The sequence below is a fragment of the Poecilia mexicana genome, unplaced genomic scaffold, assembly GCF_051168715.1.
Source record: "Poecilia mexicana isolate PSO_F unplaced genomic scaffold, ASM5116871v1 scaffold_18, whole genome shotgun sequence".
NCBI lineage: Eukaryota > Metazoa > Chordata > Actinopteri > Cyprinodontiformes > Poeciliidae > Poecilia > Poecilia mexicana.
Window position 1 is genome coordinate 10,822,531 of NW_028263387.1, and position 25,437 is coordinate 10,847,967.

Here is a 25,437-nt window from a genome sequence, read left to right on the forward strand (position 1 = left end):
GACACCTGGGAAACAATTATGGAGCAGACATGACAGCACAGAGACTCACAGCGAACAGGATCACAATAAGCACAGAAAACTCAAATCCTAACAAAAGTCATCAAAGCATACAGAGAAACACCTGAAATTTGTATTGAGCAAGTTTACTATTTTAGGATTTAACTTTCTAAATTTAAAATTCCTGAAATGAAATGCATTTTTTTTAATTAAACCGTTAATTAAAAAAATTACACCGTGTGTGTATTCAAAAATGTGTCTGTATTAACCTAGCACTGATCAAATACGGATAATTATTCAATTCCAGGTAAACATTGATCAGAGAACTACATCAACAATTCACAACAGGGTTCCAACTTTCTGACGAAATGCGTCTTGTGCGAATAAAGCAGCGATGGAGTGGGGCTGTCAGCGAACCGCGAAGCCTGGAAAGTGAGTCGTGACGTCTGAGTAAAAAAAAAAAAAAAAGGTCTAAATTTAGAAGCAGCCTTTCTGCTGCGTCGCGTCCTGAATAATAACTGAGGCTATGAGGCAAAACTTGGGACAGAAGATGAACTGAGACAGAGCGCAACTGCAAGGTGAGGAGCTGCTGCCTAGAAAATAGCTTTAATTTATTGTGTGTGTGTGTGTGTGTGTGTGTGTGTGTGTGTGTGTGTGTGTGTGTGTGTTTCTGTGCTTCAGATTTGGTGAACAGCTGGTAGCTGAGGGGAGGAAAAGAAAATTACAAAAAGGAGGGTCCTAGAGAAAAGAAAAACAGACAGGAGGAGGCAGCCATGGGGAGGTGCTATTATGTTTTTATATGAAGGGGAAGTATGGATATGAATCCAAACACAAGTCCTCCTGTCTAAACTCTGGAGGACAGAAGAAGAAGAAGACCAGGCTGCTGCTGCTGCTTTTAACCTTCCGCTGGTTTTCCTGCTGCACAGAAGAGATGATGGTTGTGCCTGTTCTCACATCTGGGACAAGGACGCTGTGAGAGCTTTAGAAAAAGAGATATTTATTATTTTGAGAACAGCTTTGAATCGCACACGAATCACGAATAAACTGAGTAGTAACCGGAATATGTGCTTGTGTGCTTCTTCTGCGGTTCTGCCGGTGCGTAATTACTCCAGCCGGGTAAATGAAAACATATTTCTAGGCTGTTTTTTGAAAGCTTGTGGCTTATTTCCTACTATCCTTTAAAAAATATACATATTTTATTTAGTTTTCAACCCCTCCTGAAAAGCTGCTGACATCGCCGAAAAAATAAAACAGGCAATCCTTCCTCATCAGATAAAGTGCGGCACGTTTCAGTGAACATTGTCCTGTGCGCAGGGGAGGACGTGCGCACAAGGCGATTCAAGCGCAGTGGGGCAAGCATCAGGTGCCGTGCGGAGGAAAGAAACAAGACAACTTGGACAATAAATTAAAAAAAAAAAAAACATCTATAAGTGAATCAATATGACGGACGGACCAAGACAACGGAGCAGCACGGCGGGCTCTGCCAAGGATGCGGCCGCTGAGAAGGAGTCTGGGGGAGTTGCGCTCAAGAAGGAGATCGGACTCGTGAGCGCATGTGGGATTATAGTCGGTGAGTGGCTCCCTCTCTTTTTTACTACATCCTCGGTGTGTTACTGTGCTCACTGTTGACTCACGTTAATAAAAATGTAAAGCCCAGACTGGTCAACGAGGGGGTCCAATGCTGTTAAATTTACCTGAGACCTTCTCTTGTTAATCACTAAAACTTTTGTTATCTGCTTTTAATGAGAGTGCACTCACTCACTCACTCACTCACTCACTCATCTCTGCAAGAAAGATTTTAGAGGCACATGACTGGCAAGCTTAAAAATCTGTTTGCACAACTTGAGGCTGATTTTTATTTATTTATTTATTTATTTATTTATTTATTTATTTATTTATTTATTTAATTTCATTTTACTTTGCCTAACATCTCCAGCTCAGTCAGACTGTGCAGTTAGATTCCCCCCTCCCCCATCATGGTACTGCCACCTGCATGTTCCGTCATTGAGATGGTGCATTCAGGGTGATGTGTTCGTTTTCCACCACTCATGACGTTCTGTATGCAGATCGCCTTCTTCTGAACCTTTAATCTGCCCCATCTATGGACGCAGAGGACTTCCTCTGTTGGCTTCTCTCAGCAGTTCAACCCAGCTTCTCACTTTTCCACATTCAGAGACTTAAAGCTTTTCCCCCCCATCAACAGATTCTCCCTTTGTGTGTCTGGAGTTGTTCTGAGAATGGAAAGCTCAGTTTGGGGATGTTCAAAATATCTGAGCACACTTGAAATAAGACAAAACCAACTTACAAGTAACATTTCAGCAACCTTGTTCATATTCATAAAACAGTACCTGTTCCACTTGCAGACTATTTCACTTAAAGCTAGTACATAAAACAATCTCCTATTCCTTGCTTAACAGTATCTTAGAGTTATTTTTGTCTTATTTCGAGCGTATTAAGATATTTGAACTAGTAACGAGACCAAAAATACTTGGTAAGATTTTGTGTTTTTACAGTGTATAACTTAATTCTGCTCCAACACTAAGAGACGTTCACAGAACAAAAAAACCAGGCTAGCTGGATCGACGCTAAGGCTAAATTACATGCATATGGACTCTATGTAACAAAATGACATGACAAAATGTGAAAAAACTCAAAGTGTTTGGACATTTTTTGCAAGGAACTGTAGCTGACAGAGTAAGCTCAGTCTGGTTAATGGGTGTCAAATTGATCCGCATTGTTTCATTTAGCATTTTGATCTTTTTCCTGCAACCTTTTGCTGCCAAAGTGCAATCAGAACGAGTGACCGGCCGTTTCAGCACATATTTTTATACCAAAATTCAAGAACTAAAGCAATCTCTGATACTTTATTGGCACCGTTTGCTTCGCTGTTAAGCCTAACTTAGCCCAGAGACGGTGTAATGACACAGAGAGGGTGACGGGACTGAACCGAGGTCAGTCAGGCCGAAACAATCCAGAGGACAAACATGTAAAGATAATCCCATCAGTCTGATCAATACCAACCAGTGGGCCTAAACATGCTGCAGGATGTCCAGACGGAGCGAGGCTGGTCGTCACTGGGGGTGACTCATTCGTGTGTTTCCAAGGTAACGAGAGGGGGGGGAGTCAAAGTGACAGCAAGAGTGCGAACGGCACAGTGTCCTCCCAGGAGGTTTGCTGACAGAGGAAGAGCGAGAGAAGTGGAGAACAGATAGAAAGATATGGAAAGCAACAGTCGGGAGGTTTAGGATCAGATATGTGGATCTGACTGGAAAGATCACATTTTAGACAGGCATTAAAAGTCAGACCTGGGTCATATTTAGACAAAAAACAGCCACTTTTTCCTACAGTGAACTAGAAAAGGCGTAGATAAAAATAGCAAGCCATGGAAGAAACTCTAAACGCATTTGGCAGCTGGCAAAAAATAGATTAGTAGGAATAGCATAGTGGAGGATATATGATGCTGTGGGTCTCTTCTCTCTAACAACTTTACTGAAATATCCCATTGATTCTTCCAGTAACGTGAGAACGGATCATCTCTGGGTAAAAGCCAAATGAACTAAGAATATGTGTGCAACTCAACGGAGAAACAGTTCAACAAACACTCTTCTTCCTTGGCTGTTGCAATAATCAGGACTAAATCCTACAAAAAATATTAAGAGGGTTATTTTATGCTGCTTCGACTTGGCTGATGAAATAACATTTAAGCCCAGAGCTGTTAACTTGAAGATATATTTCTGTGGCCCACAGAAATAGCTGCGGTGGGCCGGATTTGGTGTCCGGCCTCGAGTTTGGCACATGTGCCCTAAGCAGTCTCTTATTCAGCTTTTATTATTACTACTATTATTTTTAGGTGTGAGATTATGCAACTACAATAAAAAAGGAATTTCTTTCAGGCTTCTTACACATCCCAACCAGAAGGGACAATTAATGCGTCTGGCCACAGCAGACACGGGAGAGTTTATGAGCGCAAACAGCTTACGAATCAGAGTCATTAAAAATATTAACACAGTTTTTAACAGGAGATAACAGTGCGTCCGCGTGCGTATTAAAGCATTAGCTCCGCCCACTGGTAGTAACAGCGCTGCATCACGTTATTTATCTCTCTCCGTTCAAATGAACTGTAACAGAGAACTGGGGCTGACGGCCATTCCGGCGTCGAGGATTTGACAGAGTCGCCACAGAAGGACAAGTTACTTTGTCCTTCACCAAAGTAATTCACTCGCGCTCGCTCCGGTCAGGTCGTCACGCGCCAGAGAGATGGGAGCTCAGGTGACGTGGACGATGCGTGAAAAGGACTTCAAACGCTTTTTTTATGGTCCGTGGTGTGCGTTTATCTAACAGGTAATCCAGCAGCGCGCGGCGTCGCCAAACGAAGATTGCAAATGAACTTTTGGTCACTTCAAAGGACTCCGCCCTGATAATGCTGTTTTATTAACTTCTGTGGTTTGAACTATCAGTACAACTCCAGTGTTCATTGCCAGCACAAGATTTAAAAGCATTTTAGTGGGACGACGTACAAACAGCACCCTGAGCATCCAGTTTTAGCTCGTCATTGTCCAGAAGCCTGAGGTTTCCGTGTCGTTTCCGTTTTGACTGAGAGGCAAATGAAGCGGGGAGGCCCACACTGAGTTTCATTTCTCTTAGGTGTCATAACTTCACTGAGGAATAAACAGTTTCATTATTTTATGCGTCATTGTGCAAATTCTTAATTTTAGTGAATTTTTACGAATCTAAATTTTTCATAATCCCTACAAGATTTCTTCGTAGTGATAAAATAACTGTTTTTCTTCTACTGACCTACAGGCTGCAAAATAAATCAAGTGTCCTTTATAGTTCATTTGTTTTAAATGCAGATCAAATGTGCCTAGCGCTATCACAATGTCCTGCTGAGGCAGAAGGCTTGTTGCAGCCATAAAGAAAACTAAAGTTCACCAGAAGCAGATATGTGCTCTTCTTCTGTCAAACAGCAGTGCAGCAATAAAATAAAAAAGTGGATAATAAAATGTGTGAAACGACATCCTGCTGCAGCTCTTTGTGAAAAGAGGAACTCATTTCTGAAAGCAAGTAATCTGACACCTCAGACGTTTTTCTTTGCTAATCTACTGCTTCTTAAAACTGATTTGAACTGTGTTCAGTTAAAGTCCAGACTCAGCCAGCTGGGTTGGGAGCTGCTTTAACAAAAAAAAAAAAAAAAAAAAAAAAAAAAAAAAGACAGAAAATGCACCTAGAGAGAAGTTGAAATGAGGACAGGAAACGCCACCATTCCCTGACAGTCAGCAGTTTGGCTCACGTCGGTGCGGAGCTGCACATGACCGCTGGACGCAGAGCAGGCAGACTCAATCACTTCATCTTGCAGAGTCAGTCCGTTCAGGTCAGAAGAGGCGGTAAACTTAACCAAAGTTTGTCTTTGGAAGAAGCAAATCAGAGATGGCGGAAGCCGCAAAATTGTGGGCTGACTTAGCACTTTTTTTTTTTCCTTAAGGTGTCAAAGGTCATGTACTGTAGACCTGTCCTCTTATAAATATGTCAAGGTAACCAAGGGAAGTGAGAACTTTTTGTTCTTTTTACCTGCAAGTGAAGTTGCGTAATCAGGGAGGTGACCTCAATGCTATCAGCATCTTCAAACTTTACCGACGGTGAAGCCTTACCTGTAAAGTTTCCAATAAAATCTGAAAGTCGCTCGTTTTATGTGTCTAGACACTTTTAATCAAGAGGATATGATTTTGTAGGGTTTAAAAGTAGATGCTGTGTTTCTCTGACACTAATAGGTTACACAGCTTCCTACACTTTATAGTCAGGAGTGACAGGAGATCAACAATGTGACACTATCATCATAACTCTGACTTTTGAACTGCTGCAGCCGTTCAGCCAATCATCCAGCTCGTTAGGATTCAAAGCCAGCGATCTTTGACTTCTCGCTGCCTAACGCAGAGTGAAATCCCAGTAAATCCTGGACGTTCCTCAAACTCTTCCTCAGGCTTTCATGTCAGCCAATCGGCGCTCCCTCCGACTCTGTGCAAAAACGTCACTTTGACGCTCAGCGGTTCTGTCAGGATATTATGAGTCCACCTTTAATCCCTCTTTGCACTCGTTCACCCCTGCTTTCTGTCGTTCACACATCTCTGCTCAGTCAGCATAACACATCCCCTGTTTTTTTTTTTTAACTCTCTTCCGTTTGAGTCTGTTAATCCGCTGCCTGATTTTGAGTTTGCTTTTCTGCTTAGTTTGCCCGTAACCTTTAGCTGATGTCTGCTAATGCGGCAAATAAAACGATGACGCAGTCCTTTGTAAACAATTTGGATAAATGTGAAAGAAAGAGACGGTGAATGGGAAATATGAGGTAAAATTTTGTAAGTGGCACCAGTTGAAAAAGGTCTATTCTTCTTAAACCTGCACTGAAACCTGACTCCTCTCCCCACCAGGTAACATCATCGGCTCGGGAATCTTCGTCAGTCCGAAGGGAGTGATGGAGAACGCCAGCTCTGTGGGCCTGGCCCTGATCGTCTGGATCATCACGGGCATCATCACCGCCATCGGCGCGCTGTGCTACGCCGAGCTGGGCGTCACCATTCCCAAATCAGGGGGCGACTACTCCTACGTGAAGGACATATTTGGAGGCCTGGCTGGGTAACCGTGCACACTCAGACATCCATAAGTCACCGTCCGGCGACATTTACGTGTTACAGTAAAAGGTAGGGGTGAGGAAAGGTTCGAAGTGTGCGCTATGCTAGTGTTTTCATTTGTTTGTCACTTTTTTTTCATTAAATCTGGAATCAATTTAACTATATCTTAATCCACACTATAAAAAAAGTAAACTTGGATAAAAAAAAAAATTGGTGATTGATCATGAACTGGATCTTTTAGAGATTTTATAAAACATAGATTAATGAAACCTCTAGTCTAGATTACTAGGAGGTCAGAGGTCAAAACAGAGCCACCTCTGATAACTAATAAGCATTTGTACATTTTAATAATCTTTGGAGGGGGGTAGTTCAGTCAGAGAAACATCTTACCAGATGGGAGTGCCAAATATAAATACAGGAAGCAGATGCTGTGTGCGTTTCTGGTCACTATTAAGAAAAATCAATGTGATAAATGAATGTGGAGAAAACATCTTGAAAGTCACGTAGGACCTTATGCTTTAGGGGAAAAGACGTGCTGCTGGTTTATTTATTTTAGTTTGTTTACTCTGCCGCATCCCACAATGCAAAGCAAACCTGGCTAGAGAATGGCGCTCCTCAAACCAAAGATTGTTTTAGACGCTCTGGACGCTTCAAAGTGAAATCGTGGGACTCTACCTGAGGATCAGAGTCAGGGGAAGGACGTGAGCGCACACGACTGAAGGTGACATCCAGGCCTCTTCACGTCCGTCCCGAAAGCCTGTAAAAGCTCAGGAGTCGTGCAAAGCGGCACAAACAGCATTACAAAACCATCCGGCTTGTCGGAGTGGATTTCACACGCCGCCTTCCTGGGGTCCGGACTGTAAACACGGATCCGAGGATTGTTTTGCTAACCCAAGAGCCCATAGTATCGGGGAGGAATTAGACCAGACATAACAGCCACAGGTTGTTTTCGTAGAGCGAGAATCAATACACATCAATGAGCGTATGCCTCCAGAGACTTTGTAGCTTGTGGCGTCAGAAGCCCGGTTTGAAGTGTTTCCCTGTGCCCCCCTTGTTCGACATAAATAAACCAACTTCCACTGGTGATTGTTTGAGTTCTGCTGCAGCTTTTGTCCCCATGTGTTCACATGCAGCGTGTGCGGGTGGGCTGGGTCGAAGGTGTGTCTCCGTGTTCGTGTGAGAAGCCGAGTGTAGTTTTTGTGGTGGATGAATGCTCAGAAACAAAGAGACTTTGTTATTTCACTGAGGCTTGTTTAACTTCAGGTGAGGTGTAGAAGAAAGTGTGCGTTTGTATGCAGCTCCCTTCAATCTGAAACCCCTAAATCAGGGGTGTCAAACTCCAGTCCTCAAGGGCCTCTGTCCTGCAACTTTTAGATGTGCCTCTGCTGCACCACACCTGAAAAGAATAATTAGGTCATTAGCAAGGCTCAGGAGAACCGATCTACACAGGGAGGAGGTAATTAAGCCATTTCATTCCACTGTTTTTTACCTGTGGCACATCTAAACACTGCAGGACAGCGGCCCTTGAGGACTGGAGTTTGACACCCCTGCCCTAAATGGAAAGGAGAGAGAATCCATGGTAGCTCTGCGGAGATTCAGCTTTCAGCAGGACAACAATCCTAAACGTAAAGCCAGAAACACAGCGGAGCCGTCTGGACTGAAGCGAATTCAGCTTAATGAAAATGTAAAACACACCGTTTTAGATTTCTGTTTGGATAAAATAAAATACTTATTTCAGAAGCTGCTACCAACAAACCCTCTGCATGAGCTTTAATATATTCAGCGTAAAATCAAACCTTATCATGTTTCTGAACAAAGAGTTGAGGTAAAGTTGTAAAACAGAACAAAATGTACATTAAAACAGAACGGTCCAGTATCAGCGCTGGTTGCTGAGGATGCTCAGTACAGTCAGGTGTAACGATCCCAACATGAGTTTTTAGGGAATTTCATGGAAGTTCAGCATTCCTGGTTTGTCCTATTGAACTGTGATGCACGTTCTTCTTCTGTCCCTCATCTCAGCACTTTTAATCAGTCTGAGTGTCACTGTGTGCTTCCTCTGCTTTGATCCTCGGTCAGCTTCGCTCTTATTCTTATCTGAATCCCTATTCTGCCTCTGACATCAGGGTCAGCTGGTTTGCTGTTTGTCAGAGGACCAACGAACGTCGTCTTCTTTCTGCTCTGGTGTCTGTAAGTCGTTAATTTGTTTGTGGTGAGACTTTTACGTGTGCCAACAAAGTGTCTTGGTTCTCGTGAAACAAAGTGAGAAGGAGCAGCGACCTGTGGTGACCTCGGAGCTGAAACGGCTGCTGTTTCACTTCACCGGCAAGAAATAAAAATGGGAGGAAGTCTTGGCTGACTACAATGAAGTCGGTCAGAACAACAAACAGCTTTAGTGTGTTACAACATGGGATTTCCCCGTTGCGTTTCTTCTCAGAGCTCCTGTAACCATATCCACATACAACGGTTTATTTATTTAGCTCTGAATCGGTGTAAAATTACTTCACTGGAGTCAAAACAAAGCATAAGAACACAATGCCTTAAATAACATCCTTGAGTTGCATCTGTGTCTTTACTGCTGTGTGTCTTTGCTTTATAGGTTCCTCCGGTTGTGGATCGCCGTGCTGGTCATCTACCCCACCAACCAGGCCGTGATCGCCCTGACGTTCTCCAACTACGTCCTCCAGCCTCTGTTCCCCACCTGCTTTCCGCCAGAGAACGGCCTGCGGCTGCTGGCCGCCATCTGTCTCCGTGAGTAACACGCTTCATACGCGACGAGTGAAATCTACTGTGACAGGAAAACCGTTTGCTGTTTTCATGCGGCGTACTGACAGTCACCCAGGGCGGCATCAGAGAAGGGGCGGAAGGGGCTGCATAAGGAACATGTCAAACTGTAATCTAAAACTTATCCTGTGGCATCCTTTAGCCAGAAGATACTACTGCCTTTAGTCGTTGTCAAGCAGTAAAGCCTGCAGGAATGAAATATTCAAAAACCGGGACTGTTTCTGTTGCTGTAGTGAGGAAGTGGTTGATACAATTTATGCAACAACCACCGTTCAGAAAGAAAAAAATTATAAAAAAATAAATCCAAAAACAAGATGACAGACACAGACACAAAGGAATTAGTATGAAAATGAGGTAGACGGTCAACTAAATGGTCAGGCGTCGGTCGGGTCCGGTGTCAAGACTTTTCTACCTCCTATTTCTTCAACCCACACGCTGCATTTTTAAATCTCCACAGAGACTTTTTGCTCTACTTCAGCTAATAAGCTGGGTTTTGTGATTTGGTCCTGATGAGCTCTTAGCTTAGCCGTTAGAGCGACCCAATCAGAACGACTTGTTTTCATTAAAGTCGGGCTGTTTACATCAAGAACCACTTGCAGCTGCACTGGACTCTGTCATGTAGATCAGTGATCGTGAGGATTTAACATTTTATTTTCCTTTAGTTAAAAGAATATATACGATTAAGGTCTTTGGTCGAGATCGCGAACATGAAGCTCCTTTTGTCCTGTGAAGCGACGACATGTGAGGAACACACTGAATAAGATGTTATGAATCAAATTGCTCCAGGTCAGTTCGGTTTTGGAACATGTTGTTTTCATTTCGTCCCACTTCCTCTTACATGTAAACAAACCGTTTCTTACTCACGTCCTTAACCGCTGAGTGAGCGTGTGTTTCTCAGTAGTTGCAATTTTGGGAAACTACAGAGATAAATGTAGTTTGTAGTTCACCACTCTCTGAAGGCTTTGAATTACTTCCTAATTCAGGCCTGTTATTTACATTAAGCTGTCAAACATGGCACCATCTGATCTGGAGAGAACAAAACAGTCCAAAGTCACTGGAATACACAAATATGTGTATTTTGGCTTTGCTAAGAAAAAAAAATCTCTTTATATCCACTGCCCTCTGCATGTTCTTGAGATGTTATCTGAGGTTAGATGAAAGCAAACAGGGCTGAACAAGGAGAGCAAGCGGTCATTACATGAGGAGAAACGCAGAAATGTGAAGGAGTTTGACTGAAAGCCCTCATCAGTTCACAGACGTGAGTCAAATACTGCAGGAGGCCGACAGACACACAGAGAGAGACGGGCGTGAATGCTTCAAAGAGAGCGGACTGTTTTTATTGTTGAGCGATTTGTGACTGCGTATTGAAAATTCGTGTTCATTTTGTCTTTTTAATGTGTTTGGCTTGGAGTGAATTCTCGAAAGCTGATTTGTAAAACGTCAGGTGAGGCTCTGGCTCTTGTGCGCGTTGCTGTGTGATTGACAGAAAAACAAGAGCGAGTGCAACTGGAAAAACTGGAGCCGTCGTTCTCATTTTTCACGCAGCTCAGACGTCTCTGCTTGCTTTCAAGGTGAAGACTTCGTCATGCGGGGGGTTTTTGTTGTTTCCCTTTTCTCCTACTGTAACAAATGAAGTGCTTTTGAAACCTTAGAGCTGGCATAAAAGTAGAGAAGTTTAATTTATGCCTCATTTAGCTTTTTGTAGCTGTGAACTACAAAGTGAAATTTACCATTAGTGGCCCGTGCGATGGAGCGCTGTCTGAGTTTGCAAACAAATTTACGGTAAAAGTGAGAGAAGTGAAAGTGTTTATTACTACAGAGCCTGCTTTGTGGTACATGTCTGGATAAAAGTTTTTTTTTTTTAACTAAATAGAGAACTATAAACAATTAATGAAAGCCTCAAGTATGAATATTGAATATATTACTGCATCCAGTCTTATATTTAAAATAACGGGAATAAATGGAAAAAATATTGTGAAATAAAACGAGACAACCACTTTAAAGGTCCTGGCATAGTTTCCTTACCTGGCCAAAAAAAAGTACATCATCAAGAAATGATGTCCATTTGTATTTCAAACAAAAATGTTTCTATTTATTTTATTATTTTTATTCTTTACTAATATGCCAGTATTTTTATTGAGGAGAATTTTAAACAGCAAGAAAGTAATATATTCAGAACATGTTCTTAGGATGATTAGTTAATTAAGCCACGCAGCAGCAGCAGTGTCTAATTTTAGTAATCCTATTTATAGGATAAAACTAATTATTTGGGTTGCTGGATGGCTAATCTAATTGTTTTAATAAACTTATTCCCACTTTAAAAAAATAAATAAAAATAAACTTTTTAAAACATTTTTAATCCCCTTGTCCAAGTTTGTGTAATTTTCATCTTAGGGGATTCTTTTGTTTCTAATTTGATGTATAAAATGTTCACAGTAATAAAAACCTTATAAATGGCTTTTGAAAGAAGTGACTTTCAAAGGCAGGGTAGGTTTCTCTCAAACAACTGTGATGGTCTACAATTAATACTTTTATAAAACCATAAAAACTTTCCCAGTCAAGCTTTGTGGTTAGCTCTAAACCGTGTGATTAGCAGAGGGAAAGGACGTATCCAGTGGGGCTAATTGCTGCAAGAGAAAAACACCCGCCTCAGCAGAATCTGCACCGTCTGAACACTTTGTACCTTTTTATACTCGTGACACATTGACCTACATTTAGTAGGCTCCCTCGTCCCGTTTTTGAACTCCTTCATTAAAAACATGTGTCGTGTTGTGCAACAAATTACCCTCGGATATCTTGAAAGTTGCATCGGTGTTTTCACGGCTCCTCTCTGGGACAGATCTTGTAAAGCTGCTTTTTGACAAAAAAAAACAAAAAAAAACCAAAAACCCGAGTCTTCTTAATGATGTTTTCCCTTCTGTCTAATCTTTTTGTTTAGAGCAAAAGTAGGTGAGAGGCGGGATGTTCTGGATGAACTATGACGTCACCGATGTTTATAAGACTCACGAGCTGCATCCGTTTATCTCGGCCTGTTTTTGCATGTCTGGAATTGCCCAAATTTAACCATCTGGAATGTTATTTATTTATCCTTCACCATCTATTCAGAGACATGCTATTCAACGTTGAGCGACAGTTAAATCAGTTCAGAAACGCGTCATTTATTTATAGCAAAAAAGAGAGAGAGAGAGAAACAGACACATTTTTATCCATTTGTAGTGCGTATTTGAGTTACAAATGGATATTGTTTGTCCTAATGTATTTGCAAAAAAAAAAAAAAAAAAAGGTAGAAAAATACTATCGGAGCAACTTGGTAATTTGCTCCGATTACCAGAGTAATCCGAGAGTAAGAGTAAGGAAACTCTTACTCTCAGTTTCCAGAGTAAGAGGGTTGGTGCCTGTCAAACTTGCTGCATAAATTACTCCGATTTTTCAAAAAGAATTGTAGACATATTAATAATCTTTCCTTTTTATATTGAGTTCCTGAGGAAAATGTCAACACAAGCGCCGTTTCACTCATTAGACAAAGAATACATTTAGGGGAAAAAAGCGTTCAAAATGAAGAAAAAGTTTTAACGCTTTTGGCTGAAATGCGTTCAGGGAGAAGCTGCGACATCAGTCAGAGTAAAGCTTGCTTTCAGCAGTCACACACCATCTGAATGAGACCAGTAAGCGGGCTTTGACTAGGACAAAGCCCATTGTGGTCTTACTGGGACGTTGCTTCATTTTGTCTCTTTCCTGTTGCTCACAGTTAACTTGCTCAACATGTTCCTTTTAACTAAGCTCCACGATTAAACGTTTATGCAGCAGTCAGTAACAGAGAAGGTGGAAGCAACAAATCAACAACTGTGTTTACAAGTTGTGGATTAAAAGGTTTAGCCTGTAATTACTTTAATTAGGCCTGCTTACTAAGTTGTGCTTTTACTTCCCTTGCCTGTCAGCCGTAGGCTGGCCTCGCTGCCCTCGTTTGCCCCCTCCCCCGCTTTTCCTTTAACCACAGCTGTAATTTTATTTGGAGAGGAAAATACCCTCACAGTTAAAGTCCCACACAGAGCGCGCTCTGTGTCTGCCTATGTGTCTTTGTTCCCTGCAGCACCGGCTTCAGAGTTATTTAATGTGATGAACTTAATCCAAGCAGGCCCTCTTATTTAATGGCACCCTATTGGTTCAAACCCAATGGCCTGTTTAACTCAGCAGCATACAGCAAAGCCAATTTGGTTCTGTGTGTAGAGAAATGCTGGCTAAAAGCCTCAGAAAGGTGAGCAACATGTGGTTCTACACTGAATTACTGTGAGCTTTTACAAAACAAAGCGACATAATTTTACTTTGCATCATTTAAGCTCTAATTTAAAATCGGTTAAAACATATTTCCAGATTTCCATCCGGAACATAATACAACATCTAATAACAAAGCTCGTCTTCATCAGGCTAAGCGTTGCTTATTTATTAAAGTCTTCAAAAAATGTTTGGATTTTTTTTTTAAGACTTTATAGTTGGTGTTCAGGTATTAATCTTCCAGTAACACATAATTATCAAGTAATATTTTCAAATTTTCCATCAACTTTAAACATTTTTTAACTCAAAAACACGACGGGGGGTGGGAACCTTGGTATGTGTTGAAAATGCATCAACAGGCATTTGTGATACACATAGGCTAAACACTAGATTTTACTGCTTGTGGTAATTTTTGCTTTCCTTTATTTTTGCTTAGTGCTGCTGACCTGGGTGAACTGCTCCAGCGTGCGGTGGGCCACCAGAGTGCAGGACATCTTCACGGCCGGCAAGCTGCTGGCCCTCGCCTTAATCATCATCATGGGAATCGTTCAGATCTGCAAGGGTGAGCTTACCGCTGCCATCTGTGCTCCCCAGAGGACCTGCAGCCACAGCGTGTTTGCATGAAATAACACCTGAAACCCGTCCGCACATGTCCGCGGTCAGAGGGGTCATCCTGGGAGGCTCCAGGCCGCATAGTGGGGTTGACGAGTTGCTCGGGTCCTTTAGGTTAAAACCCATACAGCTAAAGTCAGCACAAGCGTGGGGGGGTTTGTCCTGCAAACATGGATCAGGGCCAGTAATTGTAAGGACAGTCTGAAATATCAGAGTGAGGTTTTTCAGATCCCAAAGTGTTGAAAGTTTGTAGAGTACATTGGGAGATTTGTTGTAAGATTCAACGACCTAAATGAGGGACGGTATAGAGAAAGGACTTCTGGATAGGTTTTGGGATTCTATCTGTTTTCCCTACAATGAAGTAGAAAGAAAGCGATAAGTTGTTTTTAATGTTTTCCGGATAGAAATCAGAAAAGCTGGCAGTGCATTAAAGCCTCTAAATCAGGGCTGGCTGGCTGACGTCCTGCATGCTTTTGGTGGTCAAACACACCTGAATCCAATTAATGGTGGAACCTGGTCACATCTTCAGGAGCTTACTCAGTCTTTGTTCTGGTAGAACAAATTGCCTTTAGAGGTATTCGACAAAAACAGAGAATGTGCTGACTGGACCATTAAGGAACTGTGCACTCTGTACACTGTGGCCAGTGGAAATGAGAAGTCCTGTCTTCAGGTTCCCACAGTCCAAACTGACACAATGACTATGTGGAAGAACTTGTTCTAGTCAGATAAAAGAAAAAATAAATAAAAAAAATAAATAAAAACTGCAAATATATATATATATATATATATATTTGCAGTTTTTAGCCTGAATACGAAAAACTGTGAGCATCACCCTGAATACTCGTTCCCATCAAGAAACCCGGTGTTGGCAGCATCATGCTGTTGCTTCATGGGGATAAGAGAACTGGTCAGAGTCAGTTTTGAAGGAAACTTTACTTCCCGGTTCACATGATTCCCATATTTCAATGCAGGTTGTCGTCTCAAGGTTATACATTTCGACCTTGCAGCTGCAGTTTCTGCCCCTCCACTCACCCTGAGAGATTTTCTCGTTTTTATTATTTCTGCTTCAAGAAGGCCATGAACCGCACTGTGAGACGTTGCTGTAACCTTCCCTGAGATTTCACCTCTGGTGAAACTGGAGCCCAGTACGAGATAACGAAGGCGAGATGATAAGCGATAAAGCACTTCCTAATTGATGCTCTCCATCCACTCTGATTGAGTTTGTGCTAGTTTGTAAAGAAGAATGAACAAAACATTTAGCTTCCAGATGTGCATGAAGGTAGAAACGGTTACCAAACAGTGGTTCTACAAAGTATTGACTTTTTAGGAGTTTTATTTGTAAAATAAAGGAAATCAATGCATCGTGTTGCTTTCATTTCATAATTACGATGTGGATTGATCCATCACATAAAATCCCACTGAGATACTTTGAGGTTTGTGGCGACATTAGTGTGCAAAAGGCCCAATAACTGAGACACGATGGGACGGATTTATTTTAATTCAATCAGGATCCTGCCTCATTCAGTACGAGAATATTTTAACGGTTCTCTCGTTTCTGCCTTTGTTTTAAGAGGAATGCTTGATGAGGGATTGTGGTACAACACATTTTACACACACACGCTGATCTTGTTAGGTGATGGTTTTCAGCTGGAGTTCCTCACAACAAGCCAGAACAGCAATAAAAAAAAACCCAGCCTGTTTACCCCTTCAGCAAAACAAGTTTATATAACCAGACATAAATGATCAACACACCCCCACTACATGTGGTTCGTTGTAATTTAACACAGATATGGCAGCATGTCACTAAATAATGTATCAATACTGCTGTTCTGAGGTCAAGATTGATTTTAGTTTCCTGTCCCGCTCCACCTGCAGGAGACTACTACTGGCTGGAGCCGGCCAACGCCTTCGAGCCCTTCCAGGACTACGACGTGGGTTTGATAGCCTTGGCGTTCCTACAGGGCTCGTTCGCCTACGGAGGCTGGAATTTCCTCAACTACGTCACAGAGGAGCTGGTGGACCCCTACGTGTAAGCAGTCTTTGCTTGTTATTTTCCAGCTAATCTTCACTCGCCGTGTCCAGAAATCTGCCTTCACTCAACTGGAAAAAGGCGGCTTGAAAAGCAGCTTGTTGCTGTTGTGGGTGATTAGCGGTCACATTCCGACAGAGATTCCCAGTTTAAGCCTTTTCCCCTTTTTAGTTGAAGCTGCCTGATGTTAATACAGTCTAGTCAGTCTGGGCTGCAGATACTGATCAATGCTCGCCATCTTCTTTCCTTTTGACTCAGCTGTACCTCCTGTTTCCTCCAGGAATCTTCCGCGCGCCATCTTCATCTCCATCCCCCTCGTGACCTTCGTTTACGTCTTTGCCAACATCGCCTACGTCACGGCCATGAGTCCCCAGGAGCTGCTCGCCTCAAACGCCGTTGCCGTGGTGAGCCCTGGGCCCCGATTCAGCTTGTGCTTCTGCACTTACTCATTTTAGTCGCTGTCGCCCTCTAGTGGCGTTTGCTGGTCGCTGCATGTGTCAGGTTGGCGACTGTAAGCCTCTCCTTTCTGTCGCTCCCTCTCAGACGTTTGGTGAGAAGCTGCTGGGAGTCATGGCATGGATCATGCCCATCTCTGTGGCTCTCTCCACCTTCGGAGGGGTCAACGGTTCCCTCTTCACGTCCTCACGGTCAGTCCGCCTGGTGTCGCGTTACCCGTTTGTTTCCCTTCCAGGGTTCACGTTGTTGAAGTTTTGAGTCGCCCATCATTGGGGTTATCTTCTGCTGCTTCTGAGGTGGTTCAAAAACATTGTTGTTTTGTCTGGCTTCTTTGTCTTTTTGTTCAGCTTATTTTAAGCAAACACTGCCAACGTCATGGAAAGTTCTCTTGATAAAAACCTATTTAATGCTGACAAATTTAGGAAAAATACAAAGAACTTAGTTCTGCGTGGAGCGCATAGGTTCTTCACGCCTCGTATTTCTGTTCATGAAGAATTCACACTCAATTACATTTCTAAACATAGCTTGGATAATTTAATTAGACCTAACAAAGTACAGTGCTAAGAACTAGACATCATGATCTACTGATGTAGAAAGGTTGTTGACATCTATCAGTTGAAATTCATTTTAGGAAATTCAAGATTTAACAGTGAACAAAATGAAGACTTGGAGTGGCCTAGTCAAAGTGTGGAGTTAAATCCAGCTTGGAAGCTTAAATATGAAGTTCGTGCTCAAAAACCCTTTAAAGGGCCAGAATTTTCCCTCTGTAATATACATAGAAAAGTACATCAGGGAGTACCAAATGAAATCATTTGAAAATGTAATGAAACTGATGCGCTGATAAACTCCTGTTGTTGTTCCTGAGGCCTCTGAAGTCACATCTTCTGCCAGCAGAGGTCAGAGGTGAGCGTCTGATGTTTACCTCTGCTTTGTGGCAGGTTGTTCTTTGCTGGGGCCAGAGAGGGACACCTGCCAAGCCTTCTGGCCATGATCCACGTGAAACGCTGCACCCCCATCCCTGCTTTGCTCTTCACTGTGAGTACCGCTCTCATCATCTTCATCGCTGGTCCGTTTCTATCTCAATAACACAGCCAGACGATAAACTAAACCAGGTACACTCGTGTGTCTGTCCTCTGTCAGTGCCTGTCCACTCTGCTTATGCTGTGCACCAGTGACATGTACACCCTCATCAACTACGTGGGCTTCATCAACTACCTCTTTTATGGAGTCACTGTCGCCGGGCAGATCGTCCTCAGAATTAAACAGCCCAACATGCACCGGCCAATCAAGGTGCGTCCATTTGTTCTGGATTATTCTGTACTTCCACAAATCATCGTTTTTTTGTTTTTTTTTAATAACATTACACAAGCAATGTAACCTATATAGTATTCCAGACTCATTCATTTGTGGTAGTTTAAAATGTGCTTCGGAAGTGCTTTGAAAGTAGAAAATATGTTTTAAAAATGGATGATAACAGAATAAGTTCCCACATAGATGAAAAAGTAACAGCGGTCAAAAGGAAAAATGCTGTAAATAGAAAACAGATCAGCTATAATTCAGACGACAGACCATTTAGATTGAAGCAATGCCTTCGTCACATCTGCTCAATAGTCTGAAACTTGGTCAGAATCAATCAATCAATCAAATGTATTTGTATGGCACATTTCAGCAACGAGGCAAGTTCAAAGTGCTTTACATCACACAAAGAAATAGTAGTAGGAGAACACAGGTTCAACGATTGTCAAGTGCAGTCGTTGCACCTCATAATGTTTCATTTAAAATGTTTCAAAAGCAGCTCAGTGTTTCAGCTGTTTTACAGTTTTCTGAAATTTGTTCCAGATTTGTGGTGCATAGAAGCAGAAACTAACCAAAATCTGTAGCCATAAAAATTAGCGCTCAATGATTTAAAACAAGATGTGTATGTCAATAAAAAAAAAAACAAAGCTATATTCATCCTGAGCTGAAAAATGTTTACAATTTTTTTTTGACAGACTCAAAAAAATTGCAAAAATAACTTGATAGGACATATGAAATCAATTTCTTGTAAAAAAAAAAAAATAATAATATTTGAACACACCTGTTATGTTAGGATACAGTAGCATTTAGTATTTTCTGTGAATTGTAAAAATGTCTGCATTTTCCTCCCTTTAGATCAGCCTGATCTGGCCGGTCATTTACCTGCTCTTCTGGGCCTTCCTGCTCATCTTCTCGCTGTACTCGGAGCCCGTCGTGTGCGGCATCGGGCTCGCCATCATGCTCACCGGGGTTCCTGTCTACTTCCTGGGGGTCTACTGGGAGAACAAACCGCAGTGCTTTGACACCTTCGTTGGTAAGTGAGATCTTCACAAAGAAACTTTCTCTGTGACACCAGATGGGACTGAACTTCCCTGTTTCACGTCGGTTTGAGTCAACCAAATTATTTTTTATTTGTTATTGACTGATTCCTAGATGAACTTAAAGAAGGAGCCATTACAGCCAAACAAGCTTCGAAATCCTTATTACAGTTTATTAATGCACTCAGGGACAAATATCTTATTTCTCTCTTCTTCCTGCTCGTCTTCTTCCAGACAAAATGACGTACGTGGGCCAGAAGATGTGCGTGGTTGTTTATCCGGCCGAGACCGGCGGCGGCAGCGGAGGCGACGAGGAGGGCGAGGAGATGAAGGAGGCGAGGTCTCCCCTCTCCATGGAGGACGGAGACAACCACAAAGCAGCGGACTGTTGAATCTGAGTTGTTGATTTTTTTACTATTATTATTATTCCTACCTGGTCCCTTAAAAAAAAAAAAAAAAAAAAGAGAGAGAAAGAAAAATGCAGACAGACACGCCAACATGGGTTCGCTCTACAAGTGCAGACACAATCCGCAGTTTGTTTACTGATCAACACGTTTTTCTCCAAGTGTCTTTTTAATCAGCGATAATCTGCAACCAAATATCGACGCCTCAGCCGGGTGAGTCTGAGGTCCATCACAAGTGCAATAGAGACGGGTTAGCACCTTCTGGTTCCTCAGTTCTCAACATCGACACTTTTAACCCTTTACATTTTTTTTATTGTTATTATTATTGTTATTATTTCCAGAGACTCTTACTGAACTGTGACGGACGTTTTTTCCTTTTGGTTTATCCTTTGTCACTCTTGTAAACCTTCGCTTCGCGTCATCACGTCAAAACTGCGTTCTTGATTGTCGACGCGTACGAAAGATCCCGTTCAGATAATTTCGTGTTGTTTGATACTCGATTTATGGTTTGTTTTTAAGTGAATCAAAGATGTCTCTTTTAAAAAAATATTTAATATCACTCTTAAAATTATTCTTATTGTCCAATCATCTTCAATATTTTTTACCACATAAACTTAATTACTTTTTTTTTGTATTCTGTTTCTCTAACATTCATTTCACCTCGTTTTTATTCCTCCAACTGAAGATTTATATTGATTGTAAAGTCGATGTGGGATTGGTTGTTGTGGTGGCAAAAAGTGCACAAATTTTATCACCTGCCTTAGTCAGAATTATGTTATTGTGCGCTTTAGTGCGATTGTGGCTGTGTTTCGATAGATGTGGAAACATCGTCGTAGTTGTTTTTTTGTTTCCTTTCATCAAAACTTCTACGTAGAAGTGACACTAAGCAAATAAAGTATTTGTTTGCATGTTCCTGCGGAGAGAAGAAAGAAGTCATAATAAGTGCAAATCACTCTAAAAGTGTTTTTCATCGTTTACGTCTGTGTTTTAATTCCCTTCGATGCACAAATGAGAGCTTTACACGTGATTATTGTTTTTCCAGCTCAGTTAGCTACAGGAACCTTTTTGTGCAATATTCCCTCAGACACCAGGAAAAGCCAAAGCATTCTCGCCATCAATGATCTCCCATAGGTTCTCTGTTTATCCAGTATGCTGTATTGTAAAGGAAACAACACACAGAGACTAATTATTCAGTTTTAGTTTTGTTTTTGTCTCAGGGCATCTCCACATACACTGCCAAAAGAAACATGTCTGAATTTAATCCAGTTTAATTATGCTCTGCGCCTTTGCTTGTAGATATTTATTTTTTAAAGATTTTTGATCCTACAAAGAGATGGAAAGTACTAAAAGGAAATTTAAAAAAATGAGATGATAGAATCAAAACGTTCGGTCAGTAGAGTATATCATTTGATCTTGTTAAACTGTGAGGGTCGCAGGGTGATTGGCCTCCTACAAGTACAATAGAGAGTATTTTCATTGTCCTGTATGGTTATTGTGCATTTACAGTATATGAAGACGTCACAGACTGTGTCACGATGTCCCTCAGTAATAAAAACCACTGATTAATGTTTGGACTGGTAATTTGAAGCTCACTTCTTTATGACTAGCCCACGTTGCTGTGGCAACCTTATTTGGTTCAAACCTGTCGCTTTGCTTCTTTGTTAATTTATACGCCTATTTTAACGGCTGCATATCAGTTTATTAATCTAAATTAATCTGTAGAATGATGGAGACAAAAAGAGTCGTACATATTTTCAAATCTCATAATTTAATCTCATCCATAATCACATTTCCTTCACATGCACTGCAAAAACACAAAATGTTACCAGGCATTTCTGGTCTAGTTTCTAGAGCAAATATCTTGGTACATTTGGAATAAGACAAAACTAATTTATGAGTAACATTTCAGCACAATATATGAGCTTTTTTTTTTTTAAGTAATTTTTATTTTTTGCAGTGTAGGCTGAATACCTAAAAAGTCGGGCATGAAACAATGGAGGTGGGGGAGAGCATTCTCTTTATGTTTTAAGTCTTGTTGTGTTTTGTTAACAGATTTGACTCCACACGTTTGCTCATGCAGACATGAGGCCTGAAAACATTCCTTGCTCAAAACGTCAAATGCTGCAACTTTACTTGTCGAGACAATCTAAACGGCGCAAGCTGCAACACAAAGACAAAACCTCGTTTCTGCTCACCTCTGAGTACTGTCGATCGTTGCTCCCTGATGAGCTGCAACCTTCGTTTCTTTGGAGCTTAAAAGAGACGCAAAGTGTCAGCGTGGTCCGATAGTTGCCGATCTGTTGTTTCAAGTGCATACTACATAGCACTGTGACTGCAATGTTGTGATACAAAGTTCTCTAACTTCTGATGTCTCTTGTCATTTGCAGTCTGGCTACCATGCTGAAAAATGTCTCTCAAATATTCCGTCTTAAAATGTAAAATGTACATAACAGTGGTCAATGTTTGACAAGAATAAAAAATGTACACAAGCGGCTCCAGGTTTTGATGTCTTTAGTGTTCGATCGAGAGAGAGAGAGAGGTCTGCATGAGGTGGCCGATTTCCAAGTTCTAGTTTGAGGCTTTCACATCAGTACAGGTCACAAATTAAAGCGGACACAGTGAGCCAACATCAGAGTGTGACCTCAGGGATGGATGCACTTCTGGTCAAACATTCCCATAAAGACACTCCTAAACCTCATGGAAAACCTTCTCAGAACAACAGACTCAGCTGGGATTCCTCAGAAATATGTTTTAGAAAAATATACAGGAAACATTCTGCTGTTCTGCTTTTTTCAGTCTACGTTCGGTGTTCTTGCTACCGACAGTAATTTCATTTTCATCTATTTCTGTACCAGTCTTGTTTATTTTCTTTGCTGTTTTGTTTGCTTTTTTTGACATGTATGGAAAGGTTAAAAGTACCAAAACGAACTAAACTGAAGTTGTTATAGCTGTGAAACGTGATCCCAACATCATACTAAACTCTACAGATTAAGAACAAAATGTGACCTTAAATTACTTGTGAAGGCTATTACCCCGTACTTTAAGCAATACAACGTATTACACCTGACAGAAAATGGCTCAACAGCTTCTCACATCTCCGCTCCATCTGACTGGACCTGGCTGATTCAGATCATCCGTTGTTTTCTCTGTAAATCCTCTGTTTTTAACACAGGACAGTAAAACACAAGGCCTTCACACAGTCTGTTTTATTTCACAAAGTGATACGTTTGAAAGGACACTGAACACAAGCGGAGGGTATTACAGGTGCCGACACAGCGATAAGAAAAGTAAACATACTACTTCTTCATGAGTCGGAGCAAGTTCAAATTATCCATGAGCACGCAGGTGGGGAAAAAAAAAAAAAAGCCATGAGGTTCATGATGGTCGCGCCGACTCTTGACCATCATGGTAATGTTCTTTACTTGCTCTTTTCTCCGTTATAGAGAGAAAAATGTGTGTTTTTGCTGAGTATTGTTTTTGTTCTGAAACAGAACAAGACAAAGCAAGTATAAGATTGTCTGGAAGTGGAAACGGCCTGCCTGGCATTTCATTCGCCAAACCAAAACCCAACAATGGTCCCTGTGTAGTCTAGGGTTAGTCCTGTTATTAAAGCTATAGTCTTCTCACACTTACTCTGCTACATCAGTGCTTCGTAAGAGCTCAATCAAACCCCGTGAGATACTTTGTGACAATCTAACTCTACAAGGGTTGACATCCCTTCTCCGGCTTTAAATTACAGTTGTCTCGTTTATTTCAGGCGCAGCAAACATCCTCTGCTCCATCACAAACATTACTTGCACAGACTGACAGAAAGACGATTGAATAGTGGTTTTTGTCCTTAATAGCTAATCAGTCAAGTGTTAATCCAAAGCTAAAGAATTGATCATCTGCGCACACGGCTTTGGCAACAAAACACACGAAAGGCTGTGAGGGAGCCGGAGACGGAAAGCAGAAACTGGTTCGACGACTCGGCCGGTGACTCCGTGGTGCCTTCGGTGTCACCAGGTGATTGTGCGACCGCTTCCAGTAGCGCTGTGGTTCTTGAAGGCGTCGTGTCAGTTTGAGCTTGTTGTTGAGCCGGAGGTTAAAACATGGAGCGGAGCGGGCAGCCTCCTCTGAGGGCGAGCACCAGGTGAAGGACGGAGCCGCCCTGGATCTTGTAGTCTGCGGCCGTTTTCTCGTCGTTCCTGAACATGAATTTAAAAAAAAAAAAAACAGCGTGTATAAGAAATCCAGACAGTAGAAATACTTTTTATTAAACTAGTGGCGATAGATTTAAAATATTTCAAATTAATGTGTTCAGACTCTGTGGAGGAATCCAGCCAACTTTGTTTGATGTTTTCGTTTTGAGAGCAAAACGCTGCAATATTCTTTCTCCCACAAGGTTTTCCCCCAGAAAACTTGGTTGTGGCGCTCGGCAGTCATTCATCCAGCCGCCCGTCGGGTTTTTGAGTTTAAAAAAAATGTTGAAAGCCGACAGAAAATTTGAAACTATCACTTGATAATTATGTGTTATTGGAAGATTAACAGCTGAACACCAGCTATAAAGTCTTTGAAAAAATGCAAACATAAAAAAAAACTTAAATAAGCAATGCTAAGTCTGGTGGGGGCACAAGTAAAGCCTGGTGGCCCACCAGGCTTATAATACACTGTCGCAAAATCTACCCTCTCATTCTGATTATCGTGTTTTTATCCAATTCTGCCCTTCGCTTAAAGGGGGAGATGTTCTCAAAGGGGCTTTGTTTGTAGCTCTTCTTGTAGCTCCTCCAAAACTTTATAATTATTAAAATTTAATTTAATTAATTAAAATTAAAATTTAATTAATTAAATGAAGGAGGCATTCAAATCTAATTGTTAATACTTGAATTAATAACATAATTATTTGGTGCTGCTAATATAATGTGGGTCTCATTTCTGGGCGCACAATTATGCTAAATTATTTTGCTATTGACAATTACATGATTTAAACACACAAAAAAAACCATCTCACTATCAACTAAACAGATAAATAAAACTCTTTAAATGAAATTGTTGAGTTTGTAAATATATGGCAGCAATTTACTAAAATTACTGCTCACTGAGAGAAAAAAACAATCTTACATCTGTTTTCCACTGTAGATCAACCTCTGCTGTTGGGGAGGGATCCCCTCTTTCTCCTCCACCCTTTCTTTAATTCGCTCCACCTGCATTGGGATATATTGCAGTCAAACAGAGATGAGTGCTTGGAAACACATTAAAAAAATCAGTCGATTTAGGTCTGTTCAAAGTCCAAATGAAGATGTAAAATGCCATCATATACCTTATCTGTGGGCTCTATGTCAATCTCTATCTCCTTGCCAGTGAGAGTCTGTGATAAAAACACTTTAGAGTTAGAGATAAGCAGATTATGATTCACTACGATAACAATTAGCCACACATAGAAGTCATTGTTTCATGTTACTTACCTTCACTTTTATCAACATCTTTGTTGGATGACTTTTGGAATAGATATACACAGGTGTAATAATTTAACGAGCAGTCTGCTAACAGGATTTATTGTTTAACCTGCTGTGGCTGTAAATAAAAAAAAAAGATTTTTCAGCTTCTATGTCGGAGAATAATTGTTCGAGAAATCCAGTGGTTGTTTCCTGTGTTTTTTTTTATTAAATCCCCCGCCACCGCTTAGGAGAGCAACACTGTTCCGCTTCACTTACTATTCGTTTTATTTGTTTTATAATAAATAAATCTACACAGCTGCAAAGCTATCTACATATATGTCGCTCGCATTCACGTAAGTACCCTACAAAGAAAAGCAAAAATTAGATTTGTTATCTAACTGCCTTAAGATGCATTTACGACATCAGTGCAGCGGGACGTAAAGTAAAGCGACTCTCGCGTTTGTAGTTCTTACCCGGCTGTGGCCTTCGAGAGCACGACGTCTAAAAACTACA

The 25,437-nt window shown here is 41.3% G+C and overlaps 2 protein-coding genes across 7 annotated transcripts; one reads left to right on the top strand and one right to left on the bottom strand.

Annotated features, from left to right (window-relative positions):
- Window positions 1-273: 273 nt before the first annotated feature.
- slc7a8a (solute carrier family 7 member 8a) lies at window positions 274-22,001 on the top strand. Of its 6 annotated transcripts, none has more exons than XM_014988858.2 (12): window positions 274-575; window positions 1,312-1,567; window positions 6,420-6,624; window positions 9,217-9,368; window positions 14,110-14,235; window positions 16,161-16,314; window positions 16,595-16,718; window positions 16,858-16,961; window positions 17,709-17,805; window positions 17,911-18,060; window positions 18,922-19,099; window positions 19,338-22,001. In XM_014988858.2, the coding sequence occupies exons 2-12, from the start codon at window positions 1,438-1,440 to the stop codon at window positions 19,493-19,495; spliced, it is 1,578 nt and encodes a 525-aa protein (XP_014844344.2). In that variant the 5' UTR covers window positions 274-575; window positions 1,312-1,437; the 3' UTR covers window positions 19,496-22,001. The 6 variants fall into 6 exon arrangements, with proteins under 6 accessions (XP_014844344.2, XP_014844341.2, XP_014844342.2 ...); XM_014988855.2 differs by lacking the exon at window positions 274-575 and adding an exon at window positions 737-1,113; XM_014988856.2 differs by lacking the exon at window positions 274-575 and adding an exon at window positions 737-1,092.
- Window positions 22,002-22,698: 697 nt separating this feature from the next.
- nedd8 (NEDD8 ubiquitin like modifier) lies at window positions 22,699-25,322 on the bottom strand. The gene is made up of 4 exons (XM_014988864.2): window positions 24,952-25,322; window positions 24,807-24,854; window positions 24,608-24,690; window positions 22,699-23,694 (listed from the first exon to the last, which is right to left on the bottom strand). Exons 1-4 carry the CDS (start codon window positions 24,967-24,969, stop codon window positions 23,592-23,594), a joined length of 252 nt encoding a protein of 83 aa, XP_014844350.2. The 5' UTR covers window positions 24,970-25,322; the 3' UTR covers window positions 22,699-23,591.
- Between the last annotated feature and the right edge of the window lie 115 nt (window positions 25,323-25,437).

Bases quoted from the DNA above. Each gene is read 5' to 3' on its own strand.
- slc7a8a (XM_014988858.2), top strand. From the start codon at position 1,438: ATGACGGACGGACCAAGACAACGGAGCAGCACGGCGGGCTCTGCCAAG. The intron at 14,236-16,160 runs GTGAGCTTACCG...CTCCACCTGCAG, and splicing joins AATCGTTCAGATCTGCAAGG to GAGACTACTACTGGCTGGAG. The intron at 16,962-17,708 runs GTCAGTCCGCCT...GCTTTGTGGCAG, and splicing joins TCCCTCTTCACGTCCTCACG to GTTGTTCTTTGCTGGGGCCA.
- nedd8 (XM_014988864.2), bottom strand. The intron at 24,691-24,806 runs GTATATGATGGC...ATCCCAATGCAG, and splicing joins ACATAGAGCCCACAGATAAG to GTGGAGCGAATTAAAGAAAG. The intron at 23,695-24,607 runs GTAAGATTGTTT...ATTCATGTTCAG, and splicing joins ATCTACAGTGGAAAACAGAT to GAACGACGAGAAAACGGCCG.